Here is a 27,168-nt window from a genome sequence, read left to right as displayed (position 1 = left end):
TTCCCCCCACCCCTCCTACCCCTCTTTTCCCTCTATACAGTCCTTTCTTCTTCCATTCTTGCCCCCTCCCTAATCCTAACCCTAACACTAACCCTAACACTAACCCCTCCCACACCCCATTATGTGTCATCATCCACTTATCAGTGAGATCATTCGTCCTTTGGTTTTTTGAGATTGGCTTATCTCACTTAGCATGATAGTCTCCAATTTCATCCATTTGCCTGCAAATGCCATAATTTTATCATTCTTTATGGCTGAGTAATATTCCATTATATATATATACATTATATACATATATATGTATATATACATTATATATATGTGTATATATATACATTATATACATATATATATATATATATATATATATATATATATATACACCACAGTTTCTGTATCCATTCATCAATTGAAGGACATCTAGGTTGGTTCCACAATCTGATTATTGTGAATTGAGCAACTATGAACTAGACAGAGAAATAGTATCTTAGACCAATTCTGGAAGTTTCATGAGGGCAAGTCCTGGGCTTCCAACACCTCTGCCTCCCTCTAGGATCAGGCCTGGAGCACAGTGAACAAATACATGGAGGAGTGTGAGTAGCCTCCATATTCCTCCCTCCCGTCTGCTTCCCAGTCATGGTGGCAGAGTGACAAGATCACCTGCTTTCATCCTCTGATAAACTTTAGTGAGGATTTTCCCTGACTCTGAGAATCTGTCCACAGCCAAAAGCCAGAGATGCTGGAAGGCATATTGTAGAGATGCAAGAGGTAAAAAACAGCAAGATGGGGATCCACCAGGGACTTGACCCCCATCCCTCCCCCTGTTTATCCAAGAGCTAATTTAATCCATCTGTAGGAATGTCATGAGTTTCTGTCAACGGAGGTTTACCTGACGTGAGTTCAGAAAAAGGACTTTTATACTATCTGCATGAGCCTATTTATCTTTCCAAGGCTTTTGGATTTTCCACTATTATTCAGGGCTGCTTGCCCCAGCTGTCTGACTACAGGGCCCCTCTGTGTGCTGGGGGGACTGGGCGAGGGGATAGGCAGTGGGAGCTGAAGAAAGGCTAAGCTGTTTATACCAAGAGTGGGAGATCCCGGACGGGGCCCCTCCAATGTCAGCCTTGTTCCTACAAATGCCAATGAAGGCATCTAGGACAGGCAGCACCTTCTCAGACCAGAGTTTTAAGAAGGGTCCATTTCCTGCACTGGTGGACAGGGAGAGTAGACTGTCTTCTCCTTCTGGCTTCCATGAACATCATCACAACACCAACACCACCAGCGCCACCGCCATCGTCACCATCAGCATCATCAGTACCACCACCAGCAGTACCCGCCACCATCACCCCCGCCAACACCATCACCATTGGCATCATCATCAGCACAAGACGCTCTGTTAAATGAATATTATGCTCCAAGCTTTGTGCTCAGAGCTTTCTCGTGTCATAGGTGTTATTTTTCACTCTGGATTCTATACGAGGAAACTGAGGCACTGAGAAGGTAAACAACCTGCCCCAAATCACACACATACACGGTGACAACAACTAAGCCTGAATCTTTCTGACTTTAAGGTCCACACTTTGAACACCATACTCTATTTCAGTCTCAGAGCTACTGAATTTATCAGTATTAAAACAGGTCACTCACACAAACAATGGGAAGACCAAGGTTCAGAAGGTGGAGAGACTTTGAGATAAATGTAGGAGAGGCAGAGTCTCTAAAACAAAAATGGAGCCCAGTGGAGGCTGGTCCCAACCAAAGTCAAACACGTGTGAGAGAGTCTTAAGAGGACTTCCTTGTTCTGAGGCCTAGCTCTGACCACCTCTTAGATGTCTTCTCACATGAGCTCTCCTTTTTCCCTGACTTACAGGTCCTTCTCCTAGTGAATCATGTCGGTTAGTATTATCAGTCTGTTATCTGTCATTGAGTTTCGGGCTTTCTTCCATGGGCTCTCTTGGAAGTCCCTGGTGTTTACAGGAACCTGCCATTGGGAGGGACATAATCCGTTTTAAGTATGAAGGAACAAACAAACCAATGAGCAAAGGAGTGAATGTATGAGTGTGTTCATGAGTGAATGAGAGATTACTCAGTAGACTCTTGCTGCATCTCTTCATCTGTGAACTTCCCCTCCTGGGAACTTGGTCTCTTTATCTACATGGCAGAAGGACAGGACTTACTAGTCACTCAGAAGCTTTCTACTTCTGACCTTTAGACGCTTGGCATGGCTGTTCGTCATGCCCTCTTCTTTTCAGGGAAGGAATTCTGCATCCTCTGTATTACATGTGTCTATTTTTCAAAATGTGGAGGATGGTTGACTTAAAGGATGGAATGAAGCATAATGAGCTAATTCAACTACATTAGTTATGTAAACCAGGCAGCTGCAACCTCTCTGAGCCTCATCTTCAACTGTAAAGTCAGGCACATGCGACAGAGACACAATGAGGTGGCATCTATGGAAGCATCCAGCAAACATGGTCTCTTCCCTCTTCTTTCTCTATTTCATTCCCTTCCTTTCTTTCCTCCTTCCATTCTTTTTTGGAAGCCATCGTTAGAGCCAAAGGCTCTCCTACCTGGAGGATTCCTGGGGGGTGCCTCTTATGAACAACTCCCAGCATCCCTCAGCAAAGGGCATTGCAGGAGCAGATCGGAAATGCTCCTTAGGAGTTGATGGGGAAAGTCTCCCTCTGCAGAATTCAGATATCAAGGCTGGAAGAGTCCATCTCATCCTAAGCTTTCAATCTGGCATCTTCTAGGCTACACAACCTGCAGAAATGTTTGCTTTGGCACTCAAGTGACTACAAAGGTCAGAATTAGTTTGTCAATATTACAAGGAAATTAAAAGAGATTTCAGATTTCAAAAAACTCTGGATTGATTGCACTGAAGAAAAAAAATATGTGGCCACCCAAGGCCTGCATTTCCACACTGCTGCTCTTGACTAGACCCAAGCCTCATGCTTACCATCAGCATGTAAGTTATTTTTCTGTCAGTCTCTCTGTCTTTATGCAGTATTTATAGCAAACACTATGATCACTAAAGTCAATAACATGCCTAGATGTTTAATATACAGACTATGCCAACCTGCTTCCCCTACTTCCCCTACCTGCCAGGCTCTGTAGTGTTTGACTTTGTGGCACCTGATCTAGGCCTAGCTTTCATTTCACAAAGGAAGAAACTGTAACCTAGAGCAGTGATAGAATTTTCCCCTGGATGTACAGCATGAAAGTGCCAAGACTTGGACTATAGCCTCTGTCACCTGACTCAACGACCATAAATATTTACTGAGCATCTACTGTGTACCAGGCACTGAGGGACATGCTATGGTAAATAAGATGACCACAATCCTGCCTGCACAAGCTCATTGTTCTGGTGTTGTAATCATGACGCATGAACTCCAGGTTGATATTCCGCTCATCTACATAGTCATCAGACATGTCAGTACATGCAGAGTCTGTTGTGGGTAAATGCCAATGGTGGGCTGCAGCTTGCACAGGCTCAAGAAGGCCAACAGCATCTGTGTCTTCCCAACTTTGTTTTCAGTAATGGATAGTTAGAGACCTTGACACCTGCTCTGGTGGAAGTGTTTACACCACAGAAATCGGCAAATGCTATAAACTACCTCTTTTTTTTTTTTTTTTTACCTGCACATCCCTGGTAAGCAATCAGTAAGTGTGCCTTGCCTTTGTTATTATTATTTTATATTCCCCAGGGGCTGTAGGGGTTCTGAAGCAAATGGTAGCATTGGGCTGATCTGGGTCAGGTCCCTTTCCAACTTCTTAGGCAAGAGGCCCCCATCTTTGAGATTCCATTTCCTCTACTAGAAACACAAGTAGCCTGATACCCACCTACTACGCAGGGGTGTGTGTGTGTGCAGACAGGGAGTGCCTGGCCCAGGGCCTGGTCACAGAAGGCATCCTTTGATGGCAGTTCTGGCCCCTCTCATATTACCCTGGGGCAAAAGCAGGAGGCACTGGAGCAGAAGCTCACTGCAACCATCTTCCTAGAAGTACTGCATGGAGGGCAACCCTCAGCGAGCAGAGGAGCTATCTGGGGCCTCCTCGGGCCTGGAAATGCCGCACCAGCAGCTTTACTTCTGCCGCTCTCAGCGCATGAAGGGCAAGGGTGCAGCGGAGGCCAGCGTTCCTGCCTTATTCCTGGAAGTCATCAATCTATGCCCTTCGCCCTCCTCCCTTTTCCTACGTTTTTTTCCTCCTGGATAATGAGGCCTCCAGAGACCAGTGGAGGTCTGAACCTCGTTATGGCTCTCTCGGTAGGCCGGCATCAATAAAGGGAGGCAGACTGGGGAACTGGGTGGGGGGGCTGGGGCGGGCAGGCAGCGGGTGGGCGACTAGGGGGGTGGGCGGCTGCAGGCTTTCAAATCCCTGGATTTATTTCACAGTGAATTACAACTGAACTCTTTAGTGCCCCCAGCTCACAGAGAGAAGGGTGGGAATTCACTCAAGGGGTGGAAAAGACCTCAAGCGAGAGCCTCACCAGGCCAAGAAGACTCTTGATACTGGGGTGACAGGGAGGTCTCTTGTTCAGCTCTGTGGATGAGCAACACTCACCTGCTCTGGGGCTTGGCGGAGCTGCCAATCACAAGTCCTGGCTGGGGGTCCAGCTGTATTGCCCATGTGACTCCAGCCCCTCCCTCCCTCAGTTTCTCTCTGAACAATGAGGACCTGGGATTTGGGAATCTCCAGCTGCCTGGAGAATGTGACTCAGGTGTTTAGCACATCCATGTGCACTGAGGCACTCTGGGAGAATCCGTGTGGGGATTCGAGCATGGGAACTGGGAAAGGCACCCTGAGGTGGAAGAAACGGATGAAGGAGCCTAAGGTAAGGGACTCAGGACTTTCAATGACTATGCAGAAAAAATGAGACAAGAGAGGATGGTGATGGGTGGGGGAAGAGTGGTCAGAAAGAGAGACCAGGTGAACAAGCTAGGAGGAGGAGAGAGAAAAAGAGCGGAAAAGTAGGGGCGGGGTAAAAGGAAATGGAATTGGAGAAAAGAGGAGGAAACAGAAAAGAGTGGAGTAGAAGAAGAGAAAGAGGAAGGGGAGCAGAGGGGAGATGGAGGCCAGGGTTCTGGCCAAGTCCACTTGCCCAGAGCGCTGAGTAAGCCCTGGAAACCATGTCCTCAGCTCATTTGAGAAACACTACACCCCATATCGGGTTCTGCCCAGCTATCCGGGGCTCCATCTGCAGCAGGCGGGCAGGCAGCATTTCCCAGCACCCCAAGCAAATAGGCTGGTGGAGGAGATACAGCTAGCTGAACCTCACCTGCCCCCCACCTCCTCTCACTTCTCCCAGGTAAGGAGCTAATAATGTCCAGATCAACCCATGAGGCCTGGGAACCACGTCCTGGAGGACAAGAGTGGGTCCTACATCAGCTGGGGATCCCCAACTGATCAGGTGACACAGGGAAAGTGAAAGTAACCAACCTCAGAGTCAAACTGACACTGTCACAGGTGGGGACCACCACAGTTATCCGGCCAGGAGCAGGCGAGCCTGGTGCTGTGGGAAGCACAGAGCGTTTGGACTTGGGTTTGGGTTCAAGCCCTTGCTTTGGGGTCTTTACAACACTTCTGAGGTCTCAGTGTCTGAGAGTTCAGACAACCACCACCCCTCTCCCTCCCTGGTACCATCTTGTGTGCAGCGCCCCAGGCACATGAACATGGTAAGTGCTCCACAAACAACAGGAGACTATTCCCTGTGGTTAATGCCACATAGTAATGGCTTTCCACTAAACTGGTAAAGTGTGAAGAAAGATTCCCCCAAACCAAGGCTACATAGAAGGCATAGCTACGTGGAGGGCGCCTGAGAAGCCAAACAGCGCCTGACATTACACTGCGACCTGGCTCTGTGTCCCCACCTACGTGTGCTTGGTGCCGCAGTTTCCTCACCTGTACACTAGATACATTAGGCCTCTTATTCCTACTCTTTCATCAGAACTCAGAAGGACAATTAAATAAAAGTCCCTCAGCACAGAGCCTGATGGGAAGTATTAAACAGTTACAGCCTAGAGAAAGGATGGAGAGCTAGTCTCCATAAGGGCAAAGGATGAATTCTGGGCGGGGACATGGCAAGGCTCTACAATGGCATCTCCCTCTTATTCAGCTGCAGGTGGATGGCTCTGGTCACTCACCTCCACTCGTGTGGGGTTCAGCCAGTGGGGGATGTCACGCACGGTCACGTTCGTGGGCAGGATGATGGACTCGCTGTTGTGGTCCAGGCACGAGGTGGCACACTCTGACCCTGAAGGGAAGCACAGCACAAGGTGGCATCTTAGCCCCTGTCTCCCAGTGGCCACGAGCTAGAGTTCCACAGAGTGGGCATTGCTGTTCCCCGGTCGCCAGTGGACATGGCTGTCTGAACCTCAGGGCAGTGGAAAGCAGTGGACTCCCTTGGCAGGGCCATCTCTGGTCTCCCGGACTCCATCCACTTGTCCCTGGTCCAGCTGGAAGCTGCTATTTCCTTGGCCCTGAGCCTAGCTGGGTCATGATCCTCCTCTGCTCGGAAACCTGTCCAGTGTTGCCCACATCCAGGATGAAGTCCAGTCCACTCTGCCTGCCCGTCAGTGCCTCTCCTGATCTGGTTCACCTTTTTTCCCTTAACCTCCTTCTTGACTCAGTTGGTCCAATGGCACTGAACTACACTTGGGCTCCCATCTGAGCCCCATATTCCCTACCTCTGTTTCCATTCCTATTCATCCCATCTCTTCAAATATCCCCCAAGACTGCGTTCCTGTGACCAAACCCTATCAGGTCTTTAAGGCCTAGTTCAACCGCCCCGAGATGTCTACCCCGATTTCTGCATCTTCTCAATGACTACTGCATTTGATCACTCTGTGGGGCACTGATGAGCCTCACCTTCCCCCTCTGCCCCATCTGCTCAGGTGGAGTGTTGCCTAGGAGGGCAGGGGTGAGGTTGATTTATCTCAGAGTCTTGCCTAGTACCTGAAACCCTGGGCATCTGCCAAGTGGGAGATGAGGACATAATGCGACCCAGCTCCACAGCCCCCACATTTCCATTTCCACTGAGTTTCGTCCCTGCCCTTTCCTGGGTCTTCTGGACCCCTCCCATTCCTCCTCAACTTGCACGTTACTCATGATCCTCCTCTAGACGTCAGCACACGAGTACCACTTGCCCAGAGAGGACCCCACGGCTTCTTGACAGGACAACCCTTAGAGGCATCCATCATAGCATTTATCACATTGACACTTCTTGTTGGTTCAACAATTGTATCAATAGTTTTCTTTCCTGATTGTGACTCCATGGGGTCAGCACTGTCTGTGTTCCCCATTCTCTGCTCAGAGCCTGAAATGAGTGAAAGACTGAATGAGTGAGTGAGTCACGAGTGGAGGAGGAAATGCATGAAAGAATGGATGGAGGGGCGATGGGCAGGTATTTAGGTAACTTATGAAGGAGGAAGTGAGGGCATACATGGATGTGTGAGTGGGTAAATGATGGACTAAACAGATAAAGAAACAGAAAATGAATCAGGTAATGAGTCAATGGTAGGAAGATGATTAACAGGGACAGGTTTAGTACACAGAAGAGCCTGGTCCAGGGACTTCTGGGAGAAGGCGGTTGACCTTCAGGTTGTGGGTTGGCAGGTTGACCATGACTTGGCTCATTCTTTCTCCACCCGGACCTCACACATTCTGTGGTCTCCTGAAAATAAAGTCTATCCCACTGAATATCCCCAGGACTCCAAAAAGGTAGGTATCCATGTGGGCAAGAACTGCCCTGTTAGAATCTGACCAGAGACTGAGGAGTGCCTGGTGCCAAAACCACCCTCGGAACACTGAACAGTCACTAGCAGTAGGCCAACTGTTTTCTTTAAATGTCCTATTTTATTAGCCATTCTAAACACCTCCTCCCACATATACATAATGTGTGCATGTGGGCACAACCACGCACAGGTAATGCCCACACGCTCATATGCATATATGTACATAGTCCCTCCACGGCCCTGCCTTTCACCGTCTTACCACCGTCTTCAGGCTAAGAAGCTTACAAGGGCTAAAGAAGGGACACAGTTGGGGTGAGATGTCCAGAACAGTGTTTAGAACACATACATTTAGACACCTGGCCTTGCCAGGTGGTTTTCCTAAGTCACTTCAGGCCCCAGCAGCTCCAGCCCTGGGTCACAGGTGTCATCATACCCCTTGGGCAGGTTACAGAGCCTGAGGCTCTGGATGGACAAGGAGTGGCCACGCAGAGAGAAGAGTGAGGGAGGCTCAGTGGAAGAGTGCAGAGTGGGGAAGGGCAGAGGAGAGGGAAAAATGGGGCGGGCAGAAGCAGAGGGAAAAGGGAGAGCCGGGGAGACTCAGAGGTGTGCGTTCGTCACCAGGCCAGTTTGAAAGGAGATTTTTGGGAAGCGAAGTTGAGACAAGGCTGCGGTGATAAGATTTTTGTGGGGAATGCTTCCTCTGAGATGCAGCTCTCAATCCTCAAAGGCTGTCTTATCCCAAGAGGGAGGAAGAGGGGGAGACGGGGTCCAAACAGGGGCCCCCGGCTGGCCTCTGTGGCGGTTGGCCTTCCTGCCTTCCTTTCTCTCTGCTCCCCTCCCCCAAGCCGTGGCTCCTGGGCTGCAGGACCAGGCTGCCGTGTTGTGATATATGAGCCGTAATTGGCATCGTTACAGAGTGGTGATCTCACCAAGCCCCCCTCCCCTTCCCGGGAGGCGGCGCAGGGAGGTGGCAGGCGGGTGGCAGCAGCGGAGGTGGCAGCAACCTTCTGCAGGCTCTTTATCGGCCACACAAGCCTCCCAGGCTGCTCGGAAGGGACCAGAGGGAGCCAGGTTGGGCTGGGTGACTCCAAACCGGGCCCTCCAGCCCAGCCCTCACCCCGCGTGGACTTCACTGGCTTATGAGGCCTCCGATTAAAACAATGTTCCTAGGGAGCTGGGCTCTCCCCAGGCAGGGCTCAGCCTGGGGGCTGGACAGGGGCTTTGTGGGGAGTCCAGAAAAGGCAGAGAGAAACATGCTTTCCTCCTTTCTCACTGTTCCCTGAGTTCTCTTATCTCTCTCTGCCCTTGGGTCTCTGCCCACCTGTCACCCATCCTGGAGACCAGATTCACAGGATGGGTATCTAGGGTTCCTTGGGTTCTGGGGAAGGCCATTCAGTTTCCAATGTCATACAGATTCCTTTCTTTCTGCTCTGACCTTGAAAAAGCTCAGGGGGTAAAGGAATACTGCCATGACACACACCCCTTCCTCTCTCTCTAGACTGTTCTGAGGGAGAGCTGAGAGCCAGGCCTTGGAGTTCAATTGCCTGTGGTCATGACATGTGCATATGGTATGTGCACATGTGGCTGTGTGATCTATTTGTGTAAATGTGTGTGTGAGCTCTGCTTGACTTCTGTGCAGCTTTGTGTGTTTGATATATTTGGGGGCCTACAATGTGTTTATGACCCTGAAGCATGTGTACTTGTGTATTGCAGGTGTGTGTGCTATATGCAGGTTCATACACCAGTTGTGTGTGTGGGCGGTTGAAACAATTGTGTGGTATTTGGATGATGTGTAGGTATGAGGCATGAACTTACCATTTGATGTGGGTTTGATGCTTCATTTGGTTACAAAGTCTTCTGCGGGTGTGTGTGTGTGTGTGTGTGTGTGTGTGTGTGAATGTATCTGACTGTGTCCATGAGTACAGACACACAGCAAATCTACTTCTCTAGTTTTTTTTAAAAATAAACATTATTCATTGGAACTTTTCTCACAGGGTTGCTTAACGTCAGTCACAAGCATGAGCCTTCCCTTGCACTGGGAGCAGGGACCCCATCATGGACATGCAAGTCCAGTGTCTCACAGACCCATGTGAATGCAGCAGCCAGTGTTGCTCACCATGGGAGCACCTGTTGCCCCAGACTACAATGTCTATCTTGGCTGGCCCTGCAAGATCCCATCTCTCCACAACCCTCTTGGTCAGGGTCATGTGGATTAACAGGCTCTGCAAGATCTGAAAGTTCCTTCTGAACCATCAGAAAGAGTGGCCGCCATGTGCTTTGGTGTTCTCTGATGCTTGTAGAACAAGCATCACAGGAATGCTGGTTCCTACCCTAAGTTTAGATGAAGAGCTTCTGCCACCTGAGGAGGTGGACAGTCCCTAAGACTCTCCACTCTCCAACCATCGGCCTTGATTCCTGGCATGCAGCGACAACTCTCAGCATGCCAGTTAAGGAAGATGTTGGCTCTGTCCTCACTCAGATAACCTGCACCAGAGAGCTCTGGCAACTTCCCCTTAAATCACCCTGGCCCTGAGAAAAGACGTTCAATTCCCTGGGCTCTTCATCATGGTCAATTAGGGAATCACATCAAGGGGTCAGCGCCACTGCCCTGGGATGAGGGCAGACTCCATGGGCTCCGAGTTCTGGGGAAAGTCGTGGAGCTGGTGATTGATGCATCTGTCTGAACTCCTGGCTTCAACCAGGCAACTCCTGGTATCGGTTCCCAGGTTTATTCCTCACTCACTGTGCATTTTCAAGCTGACCTGTCACTGCAAAACAGCGATTTGAAAATGCTGGGCTCCTCCCTTGGAACCATCGCAGATGTCATGGAAAGGAGCCAAGCTTTGAGTAGGCCAGGATGCAGGATTTGAGGACACGTTTCATTGCCTCTCCAGATTCAACTGTCTCATCTGTTAAGTTATTGAGAGGGACGGAAATGATGCCCTTTCAGTGCTTGCCCCAGGGCCTGACTCATGGCAGGTGCTCAGGGACATTTAGTATGATACAAATTTTAAGAGTGACAATACAAGCAGGCTCATGGGCTTCCTCTGACTTCCCTAGACATCATGCACACTCTCCTGTCTCCTGTTCCTTGGTCACATAGTTTCTTCTCGCTGGAACGCTATTTGTTACCTGACGAATCCCTGGGTCAGGTAGGCATCCCTACCTCTGGAAATCCCCTTGGCCTTCAGCAGCATTTCTCTGCTGTTGACTCTGCGCATCTGCCCACCTTTCCTTCTCTGACCCCCTTTTGGAAGGTCAGGGTCTAGTCTCATTCCCTGCTGTCCAGGAGGGTCTCACATGGAGAGCTGCTCAGTGGCCCACCCAGGCACCTGTCCCTGGCTCCGGGGAGGACCCAGCCTTGCTGCTGCTCCCCGCGTGGGCCCGTCATACCTATGGCATAGCCGTCAGGGCATTGTAGTTTGAGGTTGCTGTTGAGCTGGTTCGGGGCTGAGCACTGGCCTTGCATCTCCTGGCAGAGGTGGAAGGAGCCGCTCCAGGTGCCATCTTTCCGGCAGTGGATGATGTTACTCCCACGTCCCTGAACAGCACAGATACAAAGTCAGGGACCCCAACCACCAACACGACAAGCCTCTCAGAATACAAAGAAGCAAAATCTCATTTCCCACAGGTCTGAAAAGTGTTCCAAAATGATTTCTTAACAATGGCTTATGCTCAGTCATTGTGAAAGACAGAGACTGTGAGTATCTCCATTGAAAAGATGAGGAAACTGAGGACTCTAAACAGGAGGAAACTTGCACCAAGCTTTCTAGACAATGTAACTCCAGGTTTCCTAAAATTGAAGCATAGTGGTCTTTTGGAAATTTCAATCAAAGAATTATGCCTGGATTTGTGCTATTTATTATCGTTATCTTTTTTTCTAAAAAAAAATTGAGATGGTAGGAGCCCATTAGTTTCCCTACTTATTGAGCCAGTAAGAGAGTGTGTCTTGGCTGATTTACACCAAAGCTCACTTTCTCTCAGTCTTTGAGAAAGCATCCTATGTCAGGGCTCTGTCTTGTGCTCAGTGTCACCCGGCCAGCTGAGAAGCTTTCTCTTCCACGGCCTTCCTCCTTCCCGCCCTGCCCGTATTTTCTCCTCTCCTTCACTTCCAACAGTAAGGGCACCAAAAGAATGGTGTGGGGCTACTCCGAGTTGTGACCCCCTCCCAATTTTTAAAAATAGGCTATGTTTGTTTCTCAGTCTCCTACAAAATATTAGGCAAATGCAGCTTGAAGGCCCAGGCCCTCCTTCAAGCCCCTTCCAACCTCCAAGATTCCAACAGGCAGTTCTTTCTTTGCAGGTGTCTGAGAACTGCCACCAAATTCAAGGACTATTTCTCAGTGTCCACTCTCTGTCCAGTTCCATGGGGTAAAAAAATAGAGAACCAGTACCTGCCCAGGAAGCTGGTGGGAGAGGCAGGCATGGGAACAGGCAGCTGCGTCAGTGTGACTGTGCTCAGTGACAAAGAGGGCCCCCAGGGCCGTGAGCACTTGGGGAAGGGTAACTGGTGATGAGTGTACAACCAGGGAAGGCCTCTTAGAGGAGGTGGTAGATGGAGAAGAATGGGAAGAATCCAGGCAGAAAAGGAACCGAAGGACATTCTGGAAGATGGGCGTGTGGGAATGCTAGGAAGTAGAGTGGGCACAGCAGAGGCTGGTGTCGTTGGGGGTCTGTGATTCAGGGGAGCAAAGAAAGCAGATGAGGTGTGGGCTCTGGAGTCAGCAGTTCTGACTCTCCCCAAGGAAATGGAGGGGAATGGATGGGGTCTTTCTCATAAAAGGTCTCAGAACAAGCTGCACAAGTTCTCCCTCTCCTATAAAAAGGCGAGAAACTCAACATGGTAACCTCAAATTTTCATTCAGACTCCTGCTCTGCCCTCCTGGGCCCTACCCCTTCACTTCTGCCTGCTGCCCTCCTCAGCACCTCCAGCCCGGGAGGTCAGAGGTTGGTTTCAGTTACCTGCAGTCCAGAAGGCCCATGGATTGTGCTTTCCATTATTGTGTGTGTGTGTGTGTGTGTGTGTGTGTGTGTGTGTGTGTGTGTGCTTTTAGCTCCTCTGTGCCCCCAACTCCCTGTCCACCTGGCAAATACCTTATCTGAGGTGACCCTTTCTGTCCTAACTCCACCCCAATTCTGCAGTGTGCACTATCTCAATGTCTCCGACCCAGTCTCATCTCTTTGTTTAGTATAGTTCCCCCAATTAGCTAAGGAGCCCCTCAAAGTCAGGGATGGTACCCCATTTGGCCCTGTGTCCTCAGGGCTTCTACAATGCCTGGCCACTCAGTCCATTCATGTATCACTCAACAGATATTCTGTTCATTCCAGAACTGGCTGTTCAACCAAAGATGGGGTGAACTGGTGGCGAGTGATGGAATGTATTATTTTTCTAATAAACAAGAAAATAAGTGAATACATAATTGATTAAATAAATGCATGAGTGAGTAAATGAATAAGCGAGGAAATAAATGCAGAGTGAGCACATGAGAAAATGAATAAACTCTTTGAAAGGGCTGATGTGGGCTGCAGTTTCCCTGTCTGAGAAAGCAGCTGCAAGGAGACAGGATTCAGAAGAGAAAGGGGGCCTCCTCTCTAGGTCTATACTGGCCAGCAGGAGGAGGGTGCAATTGTAGTGGAAGCCCCTCTGGTCATAGGAGCAGATGGCCTATCCCAAGCACGTAGCTGTGGGGAAACTGTGGAGTTACTCTGAGTGGTTCTGTGTGGGCTTGTGGCAAATTTATGCAGCTTCACAGAGAACCCAACTCTCCCTCTCAGAGCCCCAGGCTCCAGGCCCCATGACTCTGCTGGGCTCTCAAGGGAGTAGGAAACTGACCCCAATTTCCTGGAGCCTTGGCCTGGGCCTATGATGCATTTGGCCTCCAGCCCCTGTAGGGCTGCAGACCTCAGCACTACATGGGCCAGAGCTGGCCGGAGAGCAGAACTTGAAGCAGAGACTATATTGGAACTAGCTGGAATCTGCTCAGGGAGATGCAAATGGGAGCCCTCGCCATAGACGGTGCGGGCAGAAAGCACTGGTCTTATTGCCTCCGATCTCTCTCTCTCTGTGTATCTGCCTCATCTGGTACTTTTTGCTGTTAAAGCTGCCTTAGAAAAACACAGTGGCCCTCTGCTAACACCTTAGCCTTTAGAATAGGGTGCTCGGCACTCGGGACTTCCACAGAGGAACCTGGAGGACACTGTAGCCCTGCCTCCTGCTAAGCTCATGTCCTCCCGACAGTCAGGCTGTGTCTCTCCTCCCACCTCTCTTGCTTCCCCCCTCCCCACCTCTGCCTATGCTGTGTGTTCTACACACAGATGCCCTGGAGCCTCTCGGTGTTCAGACCCTTCCTCAGGACTACATCTAGGGGTGCTAAGCACTTGCCCACCACCTGCTATACAGCAGATTTTTGCTGATCACTGACTGAGTTGAATTTGGCCACAGAGGATTTGGTGATGTTGAGGATCTGATCTGGGAAGAGCAGAAACCACTGTTGGGGTGCTGTCAGGGGACTGAACCAAACACACAGTTCTGCATGCTAAAGTAGAATCTCACGAGAGCCCTGAGCACTCTTCATGAAGACAGTTTGCCTCTGTGTCCATGCACCTGTCTGTAAAAGCCATGCTGGATGTTCTTGGTGCCCCCATCTTTAGCCACTCAGATCCAGAGAGTGAAAGGCCTTTAAGGATTCTATTATTGAGTACCTCTTACATGCCTAATGCTCGCAAAATCATTCCAACCATCTAGTAGGAGAGAAACCATTTCCTTTCTACAGATTTGAAAACTGAGGCTCAGACACAAAGTGAAGAAGGTGAGCTTTTGAATCATGCGCGTGGAGTGGTTAAGAACATGGCCGTCACTGCCTCGGTTCAAAACCAGCTCTGCAACTTCCTAGCTGTGTCAACTCCGGCAAGCTCCTTAACTTCTCTGTCCCTCAATTTCCTGGACTGTTCAAAGGACATGGAGTCGTCGTGAGGACTGAGGGGTCAGTCTGTGATGCGCTTGAAGCCCACTGTGCGCCCTGGGCTCAGTGTCAGCCAAGGCTCTCTTGAAGGGAACTGCAGAACCAGGTCAAGCAGCACAGTGGTTTAGAAACCGCAGGCACCAGAAAGAGGAGGCAATTGGGTCCAGGGGTGGCGCATGCATGGTGTCAGCCTCTGAGTCTCTACTACCATGGAGGGCGAAGGAGAGCAGAAGGCGAATGAGGCTGCTTCTGCTGAATTAAATAAAAATCAGTAAAATAACCGCAGTGACATGGGAGCCAGAGAGCAGCACGCAGCGCGGATGCCGTGCACGGGGCCTTACTGAAGCCAGCGACTGGCCCAGGGTGTGTGCTCACTAAGTGCCAGCTCACCAAATGACTGTTCTTCAGTCATTTCCCTCTACTCCCCGTCACCTCACACCCACCTTGAGTCCCCCCGTAAGTCCAGGAGCGACGGGTAGCCCCAGGAGTCAAGATGGGCAGAGAGAGTGTTTGGCACGGAGATCTAGCTTAAGGCCCGACTCTGCCAGTAACTTGTGTGACTCGGGCTAAGACCCCGCTCCTCTCTGGGCTTCAGTCTCCCCTTCTGGGGTGGCCATGGGGCCAGCTGAACTCTGAGGACACATGGCTCTGATTTTTTCCAACTTCCTCTAGGCAGCACTTGGTATGTGGGCACACATTTAACAACCCTGAAATAAGATGTACTTGCCAGGACACTGTACCCATGAGAACCACCCTGTGCCCAGGGGAGAGTCCATTAAGGCAGGGGCCAGCTCTGTGTGGCCACTCTCTGGTCCTTGCAAGGAACTGGGTGTGCTGTGGATCCTGCTTCCACCTTCCTTTTCTGCCAGTGCTGAGTTGCTAAAACCCATCACCAAGTGTCCTGCTTGGTCCACAAGGCTCTGTTGGCCTGTGTCCTCTCCCACTGCATGCCTCTCCCAGAGGCCCTGTCCCATCTCAGGGCTGGACGCTCCCCTAGTCACCTGCAAAACCCCTCAGAGCTTCTTACTCAGAGTTTGGTCTGAGTTATCACCTCAGACCCAGGAGCCTGGGAGCTGGATTAAACCCTGAGACAATCAGCCTTTGTCCATACTGCCTGGGGAGGGAATCCCTGCCCTCTGCCACCAGCTGCCCTAAGTGCTTGGGAACAAAGGGATTAGGACTCTGGAGTGGAACACCACATATTATCTTAGAACTGTGGGGAAGAAGTAAGCCTCCTCAGACTCTCTCTCCACATCTGTAAAATGAAGGTACTGTTTCTTTTTCAAGTTCATCAGGAAATATCAAAATAACCACTCAGTTATCCCACTCCTCAGTTTATACCCAAAGGACTTAAAATCAGCAAACTACAGTAACGTAGCCACATCAATGTTCATAGCAGTTCCATTGACAATAGCTAGATTGTGGAACCAACCTAGATGCCCTTCAACAGATAAATGGATAAAGAAACTGTGGTATATATACACAATGGAATATTATTCAGCCATAAAGAAGAAGAATATTATGGCATTTGCAGATCAATGGATGGAATTGGAGAATATCATGCCAAGTGAAATAAGCCAATCCCCAAAAACCAAAGGCCAAATGTTCTCCCTGATAAGTAGATGATGAGGGAGTGGGAGGGGGAGGGGTGAGAGAAGAATGGAGGAACTTTAGATTACGGAGAGGTAAATAAGAGGGAGAGGGTATGAAAAATGGTGGAATGAGACTGACATCATTACCCTATGGACATGTATGATTACACGAATGGTATTAATCTACATTGTGCACAACCATATAAACAAAATGATGTACCCCCTATGTGCACAATGAATCAAAATGCAGTCTGTAAAAATTAAAAAAAAATAACAAAACTGAATGATAATCAGAACATTATATAAATATAAAATATATATATATATATAAATGTATATCTATATAATGCCATTCACTTAAAAAAAAAGAGACTCTGCAACTGTGGCTTGGCACCCATAGAACACTAAAAAAATAGTTATTGCTAAGGTTCTCTGTCTTGATTTAAAGGGACAAGAACATACAAAGGCTGGAGCTGAACAGTACGATATCCTCAGTATAGGTGTAGCTTTTTACATTTAAATCTGAACAGCTTAAAATTACATGTAATTTAATATTAAGTTGCTCAGTCACAGTAAGCATGTGTCCACTGCTCAGAAGCCACCTGGGGACAAGTGATATGCCGCAGCTGGACCACAGCAGAAAGTTCTACTGGGCAGGGCTGGTCTAGAGGGAGTAGTGGACCATTTATTCTACAGGTTTATTCGGGCAAGAGACCAGGTTTTGCCATGCTCAGACAGGTCTCCCACAGCACATTTGGCCTCTCCTAGGATAAGTGCCCCTGTCTCTGACTTTCGGGAGTCAGCCAGCAGGGGGCTAGGTGTCAATCTTGCTTTTGTTTCTCACATCAGGGATTATCTGCTCCAGAATGACCTCAAAGGCAGGTGAGCTCATCTGTGTCTTCCCAGGGACTGACACAGACGGTGTTGCAGGTTGTGCATAGCACAAATCCAAGGATCCCCCTAGCCATATCCTACCTCCGCTTCCTCATTTAATCCTCCCAAGGATGCTGTGAAGTAGGCAGTCATGCGCTCAAGGAAACCGAAGCCTACAGAGTTAAGTCACTGGCCCTCAGCCAGTTAGTGGCGAGGCTGGGATTCGAACTCAGGTTCCAGATTCAGCATCCTCCTGGCTCCCACAGAATAAATGGAGGTTTTATTTATCAATTTGCTTTTAGTGGCCGTCTGAGGGAGTGTGAGGATCTTCCCCTAGAGTAGCCCCCGGCCTTTCCTGCCAGGATCTGGAACTTGTTTGGAAAGCTCGGAGTTTCTGCGCTTTACAAGCTGTTGGATTTGGGATGCTCTGGGCCATACGTTTCTGCTGCTTTACAGCCAGCGAGAGGGGATCTGAGGTGAACACTGGCTTTGGCTCTCGGGCCTCTGGTCTGAGGGTAGAGGAAATTCATCTTCAGTACAAACGAGAAACGTCCATCATGTCAGGAGCCCGTTTGGCAGGGCTGCCCTCACCCTCCGAGCCGACAAGCAACCCCCTGCTCCGCCTCCTGCCTCCCCACCCACTGCCAAACACGGCCGCCTGATAAATTTACATTTTCCTCTCCTTTAAATACAAACTGGCCATGAAAGTTACTTGGCAGGCCCCAGGCAGACTGAGTTTCAGTTTGATAACATGACCACGGCCAGACTATGATTTGACTCAGCAGTTTGGGTAACTGTTAGCAACGGATTTATGGAGGGTGCTGGAGGGAAGCTGCCCGGCCTGCGAGAGGCCCTGGTAGCCTCTGGCCTCCGCTTGCTCCGGCTCTGGTTCCTGCTGCTCTGGTCGGCAAGGACGGGAGGCTCCCCGTCGTGTGCACCAGCTCGCACAAGCCAGCACCCAAGCCCAGGAGCATGTGCTGCCAAGGTTCTTCGGGTGCTGCCTGCTGAACCCCGGCTCACTGGGGGCAACTGGGTTTTGCCTTAGTGTGCTATCCTGGGTGTTGAGTCACCCTCTCTGAGTTCTGGTTTACTCACATATAAGGAGATGGCTTTCATGTTTACTTCATCCCTGTCTAGTGACCTTATTTCAACTGTCATTTCCTGGGTACCTACTAGGTGCCTGGCGCTGTCCTAAGTGCTGAAGGCACTGGGAAGTTAAAGGGGCAGGGGGGAGATTTCACAGACTGGTGTGGGAAAGAGAAATGAAAGCAGATGGTGACAATGTCCTGTGGCCAGTGCTGTGAAGGGGAACCCTTGAGGAAGGGCCTTGAGCCCCCCCACAGAAGTTGATGCTGAGAAAGTGTTCAGGGAAGAAGGGGGCCTGGGATGAAGCATGGAGATAGGGGGAGGCATAGTTGGAAGGGGCCAGAGATCTGGTTAAGGCAGAGGCCGCAGAGGAGGGAGGGGAGATTGTCCTACCGGGGATGGGAAGGGTCTGCAGCGCTGCCCAAGGAGTTGGGACTTTGTCCTCAAGGACAGAGGGCTTGGCTCCTGAAGGGCTGTAAGCAGGGTGATGTCATCATCAGAAGGAAAATGAACAAGAAGCTTATGGCGGCCCCAGAAAGAGGCGATGGTGGACCAGGTTAGGGTGGTGGTGTTCAGGACCGAAGAGCTTTGAGAGATGCTCTGGAGGGACAATGGACAAGGTTTGGAAATCGCCTGGATGATGGAGAGGGAGAAGGAGTCAAAGATGGTGGTCAGGCAGCTCCTGGGATGTGGAGGCTCAGACTAAGTACTAAGGACCAGAAGAGAGCAGAGGAACCTGGCCACAAGGAAACTGCCCTCTGCCCCGCCCTGCCCCCAGTATTCACAATCAGCACTGCCGGCCACCATTTGTCCCTTCCCTCTGTGCTTCAGGAGACAACAGATGTCCACAGACAGTGGTGCTCTGGTGACTATAAATTCCCTAGGGACAGATGTAGGAAGTCATGGCGCTAGGCAACTGGTCATCACAAGGATGGCCCTGGTCTCTCCTGTTAGAGAGACTTCACTCCTCGGTTTCAGACTCTGGGATTCCATACCAGGCTCCTCTGACTCTAAACAACTTTTCATGCTAAGAATCTTCGAGCAAAAAAAAAAAAAAACAGTGTCGGAGGGTGAGAAATGAAGCTCGGGGAGATGACCAAGGAAGCCGGAGCCCAGTCTGTGGACGCCTACGATGGTGGCTCTGTGTTCTCAGGATGGGCCTGTGCAGGGGGCCAGAGAAGGTGCGGCTGAGGTCCAGGCTGACCTTTGGAGAGGAGAGACGGCGGTGCGGACCCCAGTCCCGGCGGCTCACCTGCGAAGTGTCGCTGTCTTCGCACTTGATCCTGCACTCGCTGTTGAACTGGAAGCCCTTGGTACACTGGTAGAGCCCGTGGAACTTGGGCGGAGGTGGGTCGCAGGTCACAGGCACGCAAGCTCCCTCCTGCCAGCTGCCATCCTGGGTACACTGAGTCTTGAAGGCCCGTCTTCAAGAAAGAGATGAAAGACGAGACATCGTGAGGACCAGGTGGCTAGTTCACACCCTCCCCAACTCCAGCGGGGGCCTCCCCTCCTCTTCCTATTCTTGATTCCCTGCCTGTCCCGTTGGGTGGTGGGGCATGTACAAGGATTAAGGAAAGACCATTCACAGAAGTCCTTCACCAGAGGAGGCAGGAAGGTCAGGCTTTCTCAGCTGGGTTGAGATAAACTCTAGTCCCACAAGCCCTTTCCTCCCCAAGTGTTTTTGTGGGTGCTGGCAATGATACCCACACCCACTACTTATTGACCAGCTACTATGTGCAAGGCACTCTGTAAGCACTTGGCACACATCCTCCTTGATTCCTCACAACCTCCCTACATGGTAACTAGTACAACCATCTTCATCTTGCTGCTGAGAAATGGAAGGCCGGAGAAGGGAAGGCACTTGTCTGAGACCACTTAGCCATGCTGCAGCCAGGCCGGAATAACTTACTTCTGTTCTACCCAAACCTAATAGTCTGTGTGCTTCCCTCAGCACACAGGGGCATGACTGGTGGGTGGGTCCTGCCTCCCGCAGAGCAATGAGTGTGTCCCTCCAATCGGGCAGCCAGGTCTGCCTCTGCCTCTCCCTGAATCCCATGGGGAATTTCCCAGGCCCACTTACTTCTTTGACTTCCGAGAGGAGCCAGGCACGTGGTACCCAGGTTTACACTTATACTTGCAGAAGGAGCCCACTTTGTGCTTGTTCTCCCGGCACCGAGCCGTCTGGAGGTCTGCATTGGGCACCGGGGGCGGAGCCAGGCACATGAGCTCGCACAGGGCCTCTGGGAAGGACCACAGCCCATCCTCCATACAGGTCAGGAAGCTGTTGTTGCCTGGAGCACAGAGAGGCAGAGGTAACGGAGAGGAATCCCCGACAGCTGAGCGAATGCTCCGACTGCCTGGACTTAAGCCAGCTTGGCGACCCAGAGGAGCCCTGATGTGGAATTCTAGTCCCTTCCACTTGTACTGGAGGACCTAAAGGAGCTCGAGAGAGCCACCATGAAGAAGAGGAGGCTCGAGCTGGGGAGATAACGACCCTGTGCATGTGGTGAACTAAACTCCAAGGCTTCCGAGTCCTGATTCTGCACCTCTCTCGCTGCACTAGAAAGAGGGATTTCACAATCCTTCACCTGTCTTCCTTGGGCATCCTTGCCCAGAGATGAAGGACTTGCTTTCTAACAGCTGGCAGCGTGCACTCCTATCAGAAGCTACTCCAAGATCTGCTATCAGTGTGCTGTGCAGCCCTAAGTACCAGTCCCCTGGGGCCTGGGCCCCCCCATCAGTCCTGGCCCGCTGGTGCCTGGAAGTGACAGCATTGTGTTATCAGGAGGTTTGACTTTCCGTCAGGCCCCAGTGCTCAGTGAAGCTCTGCCAAAGCAGCTGAGCAAGCAGCAGTTCCTCTCGGCCTGTGCCAGCTTGGACAGAGTGCTGATTGCCACCAGGATGCCGGCCTGACGGGGGACTTTGCAAAGAGAAGTAATACACACAGCAGCGAGGCTCCTCACTGCCAGCTCATGTATTATCAAAGCACGGCCTGCCCGAGACTCCCTGGACAATCAGAGGAGGACCCGAAACACGGCGCCCCACGGAACCCACCCCTTCCTGGCTATTGCCGCATGGTGTTGACAAGCAGGGCTGGAAGCCTGGGGGAGGCTCTGGGATTTGAAGGATGGAGGGGTGGAGTGATAGGGAGGAAACTGACATTTATTGAGCAGTTACTATGTATTGAATGATTCTCAGATGCATTCTTATTTACTCTCATAATCAACAGTGTGCTTAGTATGACAATTCTCATTTGGAAATGGAAACTCAGAGAACAAGGTGACTTGACTTACAGCTCATCTTACAACATCTACAGAAAAAGACAAAACTCAGGTTCAAAACTAATTTTGTCTGACCAGAGGGACGGTTGTTTTTAATGGGAAGTTGGCTATATAGGCTCAGCAGAGCCCTTATCTCCCATTCTGGGAAAGGCAACTTCACCTTTCCTATCCATGGCGAGGAAACAGTTGCTCCCGTCTGTCTGAAGTGGAGGAGATCAAATGCAGTGGCAGTCATAAGGAGTACTGCCCATGTCCTTCTTCCTTCACTTCCTCCCTCTTGCCCTTCTCCTTGAGCTTTCACCTTCCTTAGCAGGTTTGAAAGACCATGTGAGTTGCACAAAATCCTTCCTTCGTTCAACAAGCATCTTTTTGGTGTTGGCTATCTGCTAGATGCTTTTGTAAGCTGGGGACAAAGCAGTGACTTCAACAAAATAAAACAAATAAAAATAACCCTGTCTTCTTGGAGCTTACAATCTAGTGGGACAGGAAGCAATAAAGTTAATCATACTACCAAATAGATTACTTAGTGCACTAGCAGGTGGCAAGGACTATGGAGCAAAACAGCAGAAAAAGGAAGAAAAAGGGGCGAGTGATTTGCAATTTGGCTCCTCTGCTTTTCCCAGCAACATTCATTTTCTTCTGTTTTCTCCCTTTCCTGTGTGATTCATCTCATCAGGAGAAGACAATTCAAGTAAAACCCACAAAAACCCACTACACTGATAAACTGTGATCCTGCCCTCTACAGATACCTTCGTGTCACCTAAAGAAAGTAAAGGACACAGCAGAGTGGTTCATTTTGTTGTCACAGAAGCAGAGAAGCTTCCAGAACACCAGGAACTACAAACTTCTTTTTGTTCTGCTTTTGGAATTGGGTTGGTCAGTGCTTCGGAGCACCCAGGCCTAGCATAACCCAGTGAGAAGGGAACTATCCAAGATATAGGAAGTAACCACATTCTGAATTGGTCCAAAGGGATAAACTATGTGTGGACAAAACACTGGGACTCTTAATAAGTACACTGGATCAACTATGCAAGCTTTAAATTGTGAAGTGAGAGCCATTCTTCTACCATGGCAAGATAAAATATAAAGTGCTAATCAAGAGAGAAAATGTAAACTACAATATACATTCTGGGAAAGCATAAATAGGTGTTAGCAGTGTCAAAAGAAGAGTCACACTAATAGGAGCTGATGATTCAGGACCATGGATATGTCCCCCACCCCCATAAGGAACTCATGAGCTGCAGACAATGGACTGTACAGAATCTGTATTTCCAAGTAACAGCTGTTGCCACAACATAGACCCACCAAATGAATCTGAAAAAAGGAGGACATGATGCAGGCAGTCTGTACCCTTCCCTCATGCCCGACATTGACTTCTATATGGAGGATGCTCACTGCTCTGGCAACTCTTTGCTTGAGGTTTTTTTGTTCTGTCTTGCCTGTGTGCTCTGCTTACTTACAGGGCAAACTCAAAGTGCCAAATAGTTACTGCCTCCAGAAGCTGCATTCAACTGGTGATGGAGCTGGTGGGTTAACATGCCAGCTGGCAGAGTTTTGATTGCTGGGTACATTCTACACTGTCCCTCAGTGCTCCCCAGACAGACTAAGATCTAGTTGCCCACAGTGGCAATTAGCTTTGGCAGAGACCCTTATTGACCTGTGAATTTCATGCCTCATATCCTTAACCTGACCCCATTTCCTGGAAACATGACTCAGGTCACAGAGTGAAGGTGTGTCTGAGCCTGGACTTCTTAGCCTAGGCTAAGACTGTTGATATTAGAGATTAGGTTCCCATGAGTTTGGGGTCCCTGTCTCTTCATCTGCTCATCTTTTAAAGTCAGGAAAATAAATCTTGCTTTACAAATGTGGTAAAGGACATTTCAATCTCTAGTGAGCATTTAAAAAAATTGTAAACTTGTAGCAATGTCAAAAGAGAGGTGATTTTTTTTTTTTTTTTTTTTTTTTTTTTTTTTTTTTTTTTTTTTTTTTTTTTGTATATCATTGAAAAGATTACTCAGAAAACCAGGTCTCTTTGGGTGTGCTTTTAAGGAAAATAAGGTCTGGTGTTCTATGGAACCACAGGGTGACAGATGTCAACAACACCATATTGTATGTTTCAAAAAAGCTAGAAGAAAAGATTTTGAATGCTCTCTTCAAAAGAGAATGATAAATGTTTAAAGTGATTTCATTACACAATGGATACATGTATCAAAACAATTCATTGACTCCTGAAAATATGTTTGATTATAATGTGTGAATCAAAAACAATGAAGAATTGAAATTAACATAGAGCATTTTCCAGGGAGGGAACTATCAGAGCTTTGGTCTGATTTTCTTAGCATTTGCCCTACCCTGCTGGCACTGCCTGGATCACCAGGCAAGGGCTGCATCCTGCTTATTCTTTATTCCCAGAACCTGGCCTACTGCCAAGCACACAGTAGGTCCTCAGTTCCCATTCATTGAAGCATAATGTTTCATGAATCTACCTGTGATTTGAATACCTCATTTAATCTGTCTGGCCCTAAACAAAAGCTGTATCTGAGTTCCTGTTCAGCACTAATATTTCTGGATGTGAAAGGATCCTGGCCACTCCATGGGAGAAATCAGTCATGCAGTGAGCTGAACAGGAAGAGGGGACTGGTACCAGTGGGATGCAAGGAGATCCAATGTCATTCCTCTTGGTAAGAAACAGACAACAACAGAAATTACAGAAGAAGATAAATTGAGAAGGACAGGAGGCACAGATCGAAGACAGGGCCAGGTAGAGCAGGAACTGGGGAACAAAGGATTTTAGGCTGATGGTTTTCCCAAAAGTAGCTCTGGGACCTTCACCCAGCATTGGCACTGGAGAAAGGTAGAAAGTACTTGAAACAGAAGAAGCCCAGGCACCAAAAGAAGCATATGATCCTCTGCTGATGCTAGTTCTGAGAGTACTTTTCTAGTCTCTGGGAATCCCAGCGAGTTAAAGATTACTTTGAGTAGGGTCTGGCATTCCCAGAAAGCATATCACTTGCTCAGGAAAGTTGTGCTCTCAGCTCCAATATGGGTGAATCGAATTATTTATATATATATATATATATATATATATATTTTTTTTTTTTTTTTTTTTTTTTTTGCGGTGCTGGGATTGAATCCAGGGCCTTGTGCTTGCGAGGCAGGCACTCTACCAACTGAGCTATATCCCCAGCCCTTGAATTATATTTTGATTGATTAATTGCCCATCTTTTTCTTTTCCCCAAATGTCTCAAAGGAATTCTGCCAAGGGCTACCTATAAATGAGCACACTGGGTAGACACAAGAAGCATTACTGGTGCTATCTCCTTGATCCTCCGATTAACCCAATTGCTCATTAACACCATGTTGAAAGTGAGAAAACTAAGATCCTGAGAGGGTCACCCTAACCATTGTGCACACTAAAACTGGGGACCATCTAGGTCCGTCTGAAGCCTACATGATGGCTTTAGCCCACTCTGGAGCTTCTACCCAGCAGCATGGCCAAAGAAGAACTGTTGTTCAGAGAAAAATCTCATGGAACCAGGAATTTCCACCAGTGTATATCCTGGAATCAAGGACTAGCCATACAATAGGATTCCACCAGCCCCACCCTCTCCCTGGTCTATCCAATATGGCGTCCCTCATTTCCAAATATCCTTACCAAGGTGGCCCATTTATTTTCCACATGTTAGTTACAAAGGAAAGAAAAACTCTAAGAAGTCATTTTTAAGGATAATTGATGAAGAACCTTTCCTAAGAGTAAGGAGGGAATCTGGAGTGCCAGGCACTCCTGTGTAATCAGGGACAGAGAAGGGCAAATGAAAAACTCTTTCACCAGGGCAAACAAGAGGGTTCAATGCCAGGCACTGTAGGACGTGGCTATCCTTCGTGCACACCCAGCCTTTGCCATCTTCAGGAAAGCCTAAGAAATTAGAAAATGCTCAGTGGGATTGGGAATTTTATGGAAACTAGTGAACAAGCTGTTTCACATCTGAGGATTAATAGGCAAAACAGAGATAGAAAAGGCAACCAGAGCTAGGATCAGGAAATAGACCTTTTACAAAGATCGTGGTAGGAAGAGGGCATGCTTCCTCAGAAGCCACACTCCCTAGTAAATATTAAATGCACCCAGCACGGTTGAGTTGAGTTGAGGTTAACTAGGTGATGGGAGTATTGTTGTATTTTTAGCCATTTAATTAAACATTTATGATTTTGATCTCGAGGTTGTCCTTTCTGAGTTTAAGAAGACTTTTACTCTCATGCATGTTTGTAGGTTTTGCTGGTGCTCATTTGATAAAGAACCCAGGAAGAAGTGAGTTGAAGATTGCAAACTCAGAGGTTACTTTGCACAAATCTTGAAGAGGCTGGAATTCAAGTGCTATTTTAGGACATTTGAGAAAATTCACCTGGAATGTAAGGACAAGTGGATCTGTGCTGCTTGGGTGATACTAAGTTCCTTGGGTCCATACTTAGCAGACTGTCTTGGGTGGTGGCTGCTTGTCTGTAGGGACCAGTCATGTGGATGGTGAGAGGAATGTGAAGGATGGAACATGTTCCCCTGTGTCCCAGCATAAGGACTCCACAGAACAAAATGGTCAGGAGCTGGGAGAGCAACCACTGCTCCGGTCTTTACGTGGATGCTTTTCAGAGAAAATGAGTACTTTCTCAGCACTTTCTCCAGCTTTGGCATCATATACATACCATCTCTTTTAATCTTCAATCTGACCCCTCAACCTGGGCCCTGGGAAGCCTATTATATAAATAAGCAGACAAAGGCTCATAGACGTGAACAGTTGCTCACCTAAAACCACACAGCTGGTTAAGGGCAGAGTAAACAACAGAACCTTGGACTTGTGATTCTAAGGCTACTGCTTTTTGTTGATGAAACCATGCTGCAAAGAAAGTGGGGCAGGGGTGGAAAGAATAAGAAAGAAGTAAACAAAATAACAGGAAAAAGTTGTTTTGCTATTCTCTTTGCTCCCTGGCTTGAGAAAAGAGCAAGTGAGGTGGCATTAACAGGCTCAAGAGGAAGGCAGCAGGACTTGCAGCAGGACTTCCCCAAGTCCCTGCTGCTGCAGAGCCAAGCAGAGGCCTCCAGATGGGAATGTGTGGACCACACAATGCAGATAACCAAGCTGGGTCCTAGTGGGTCCGTGTGGGAAGTAAAGAAATACTTCCCGATATCCTCAAGGGAACAGCAAGGTTGGGATCAACATCCTCAGAGTGATGGTCCCCCTGAGGCCTTATGTCTCCAACAGGGTCCCCTCCCCTGACTATACTCAGCAGGCAAGCCATGGCAGATGGGTTTGCATCACCTTGATTAAGGATTATTATTAGCCACAATGAAAGCTGTAATAATCAATGCTAATTTATACACCTCCTTTCCCCAGGGGCCTCTGATTGAGAGAAGTGTGATTTCCTAGTCTGCAGTTATTAATATATCCTGCATCCCACTGGCAAATGGGGCCAAGCGATGGACTCGGATGGCCCGCAAGTTGGAGTGTTTCCAATTGCCATCAGTCTCTTCACCTCACTCTGACCTAAATGCTCATAGTAGCTCAAATGAAATGTCTATACCTTTTTATTCAAAACTTCTTGGGTTGAAACCGAGAGGAGTTGAAGGATGTGCCCTAGATAGATTTCC

General features: G+C 48.9%; 1 protein-coding gene across 1 annotated transcript in view; it reads right to left on the bottom strand.

Annotated features, from left to right (window-relative positions):
- PAPPA (pappalysin 1) overlaps positions 1 to 27,168 on the bottom strand; it is a gene marked incomplete at its 5' end in the record, with an annotated part of 230,832 nt that overhangs the window by 22,088 nt on the left and 181,576 nt on the right. Inside the window, 4 exons of the mRNA XM_079113401.1 lie at positions 6,147 to 6,256; positions 11,130 to 11,277; positions 19,502 to 19,673; positions 20,330 to 20,540. Of these exons, the coding sequence (XP_078969527.1) occupies positions 6,147 to 6,256; positions 11,130 to 11,277; positions 19,502 to 19,673; positions 20,330 to 20,540 (641 nt within the window). The remainder of the gene's footprint in view (positions 1 to 6,146; positions 6,257 to 11,129; positions 11,278 to 19,501; positions 19,674 to 20,329; positions 20,541 to 27,168) is intronic.

The sequence above is a fragment of the Sciurus vulgaris genome (genome assembly GCF_902686455.1).
Source record: "Sciurus vulgaris genome assembly, chromosome: 15".
Taxonomy (NCBI): domain Eukaryota; kingdom Metazoa; phylum Chordata; class Mammalia; order Rodentia; family Sciuridae; genus Sciurus; species Sciurus vulgaris.
The sequence above is the reverse complement of the archived record's forward strand: the minus strand, read 5'-3'. Positions and strand labels throughout refer to the sequence as shown.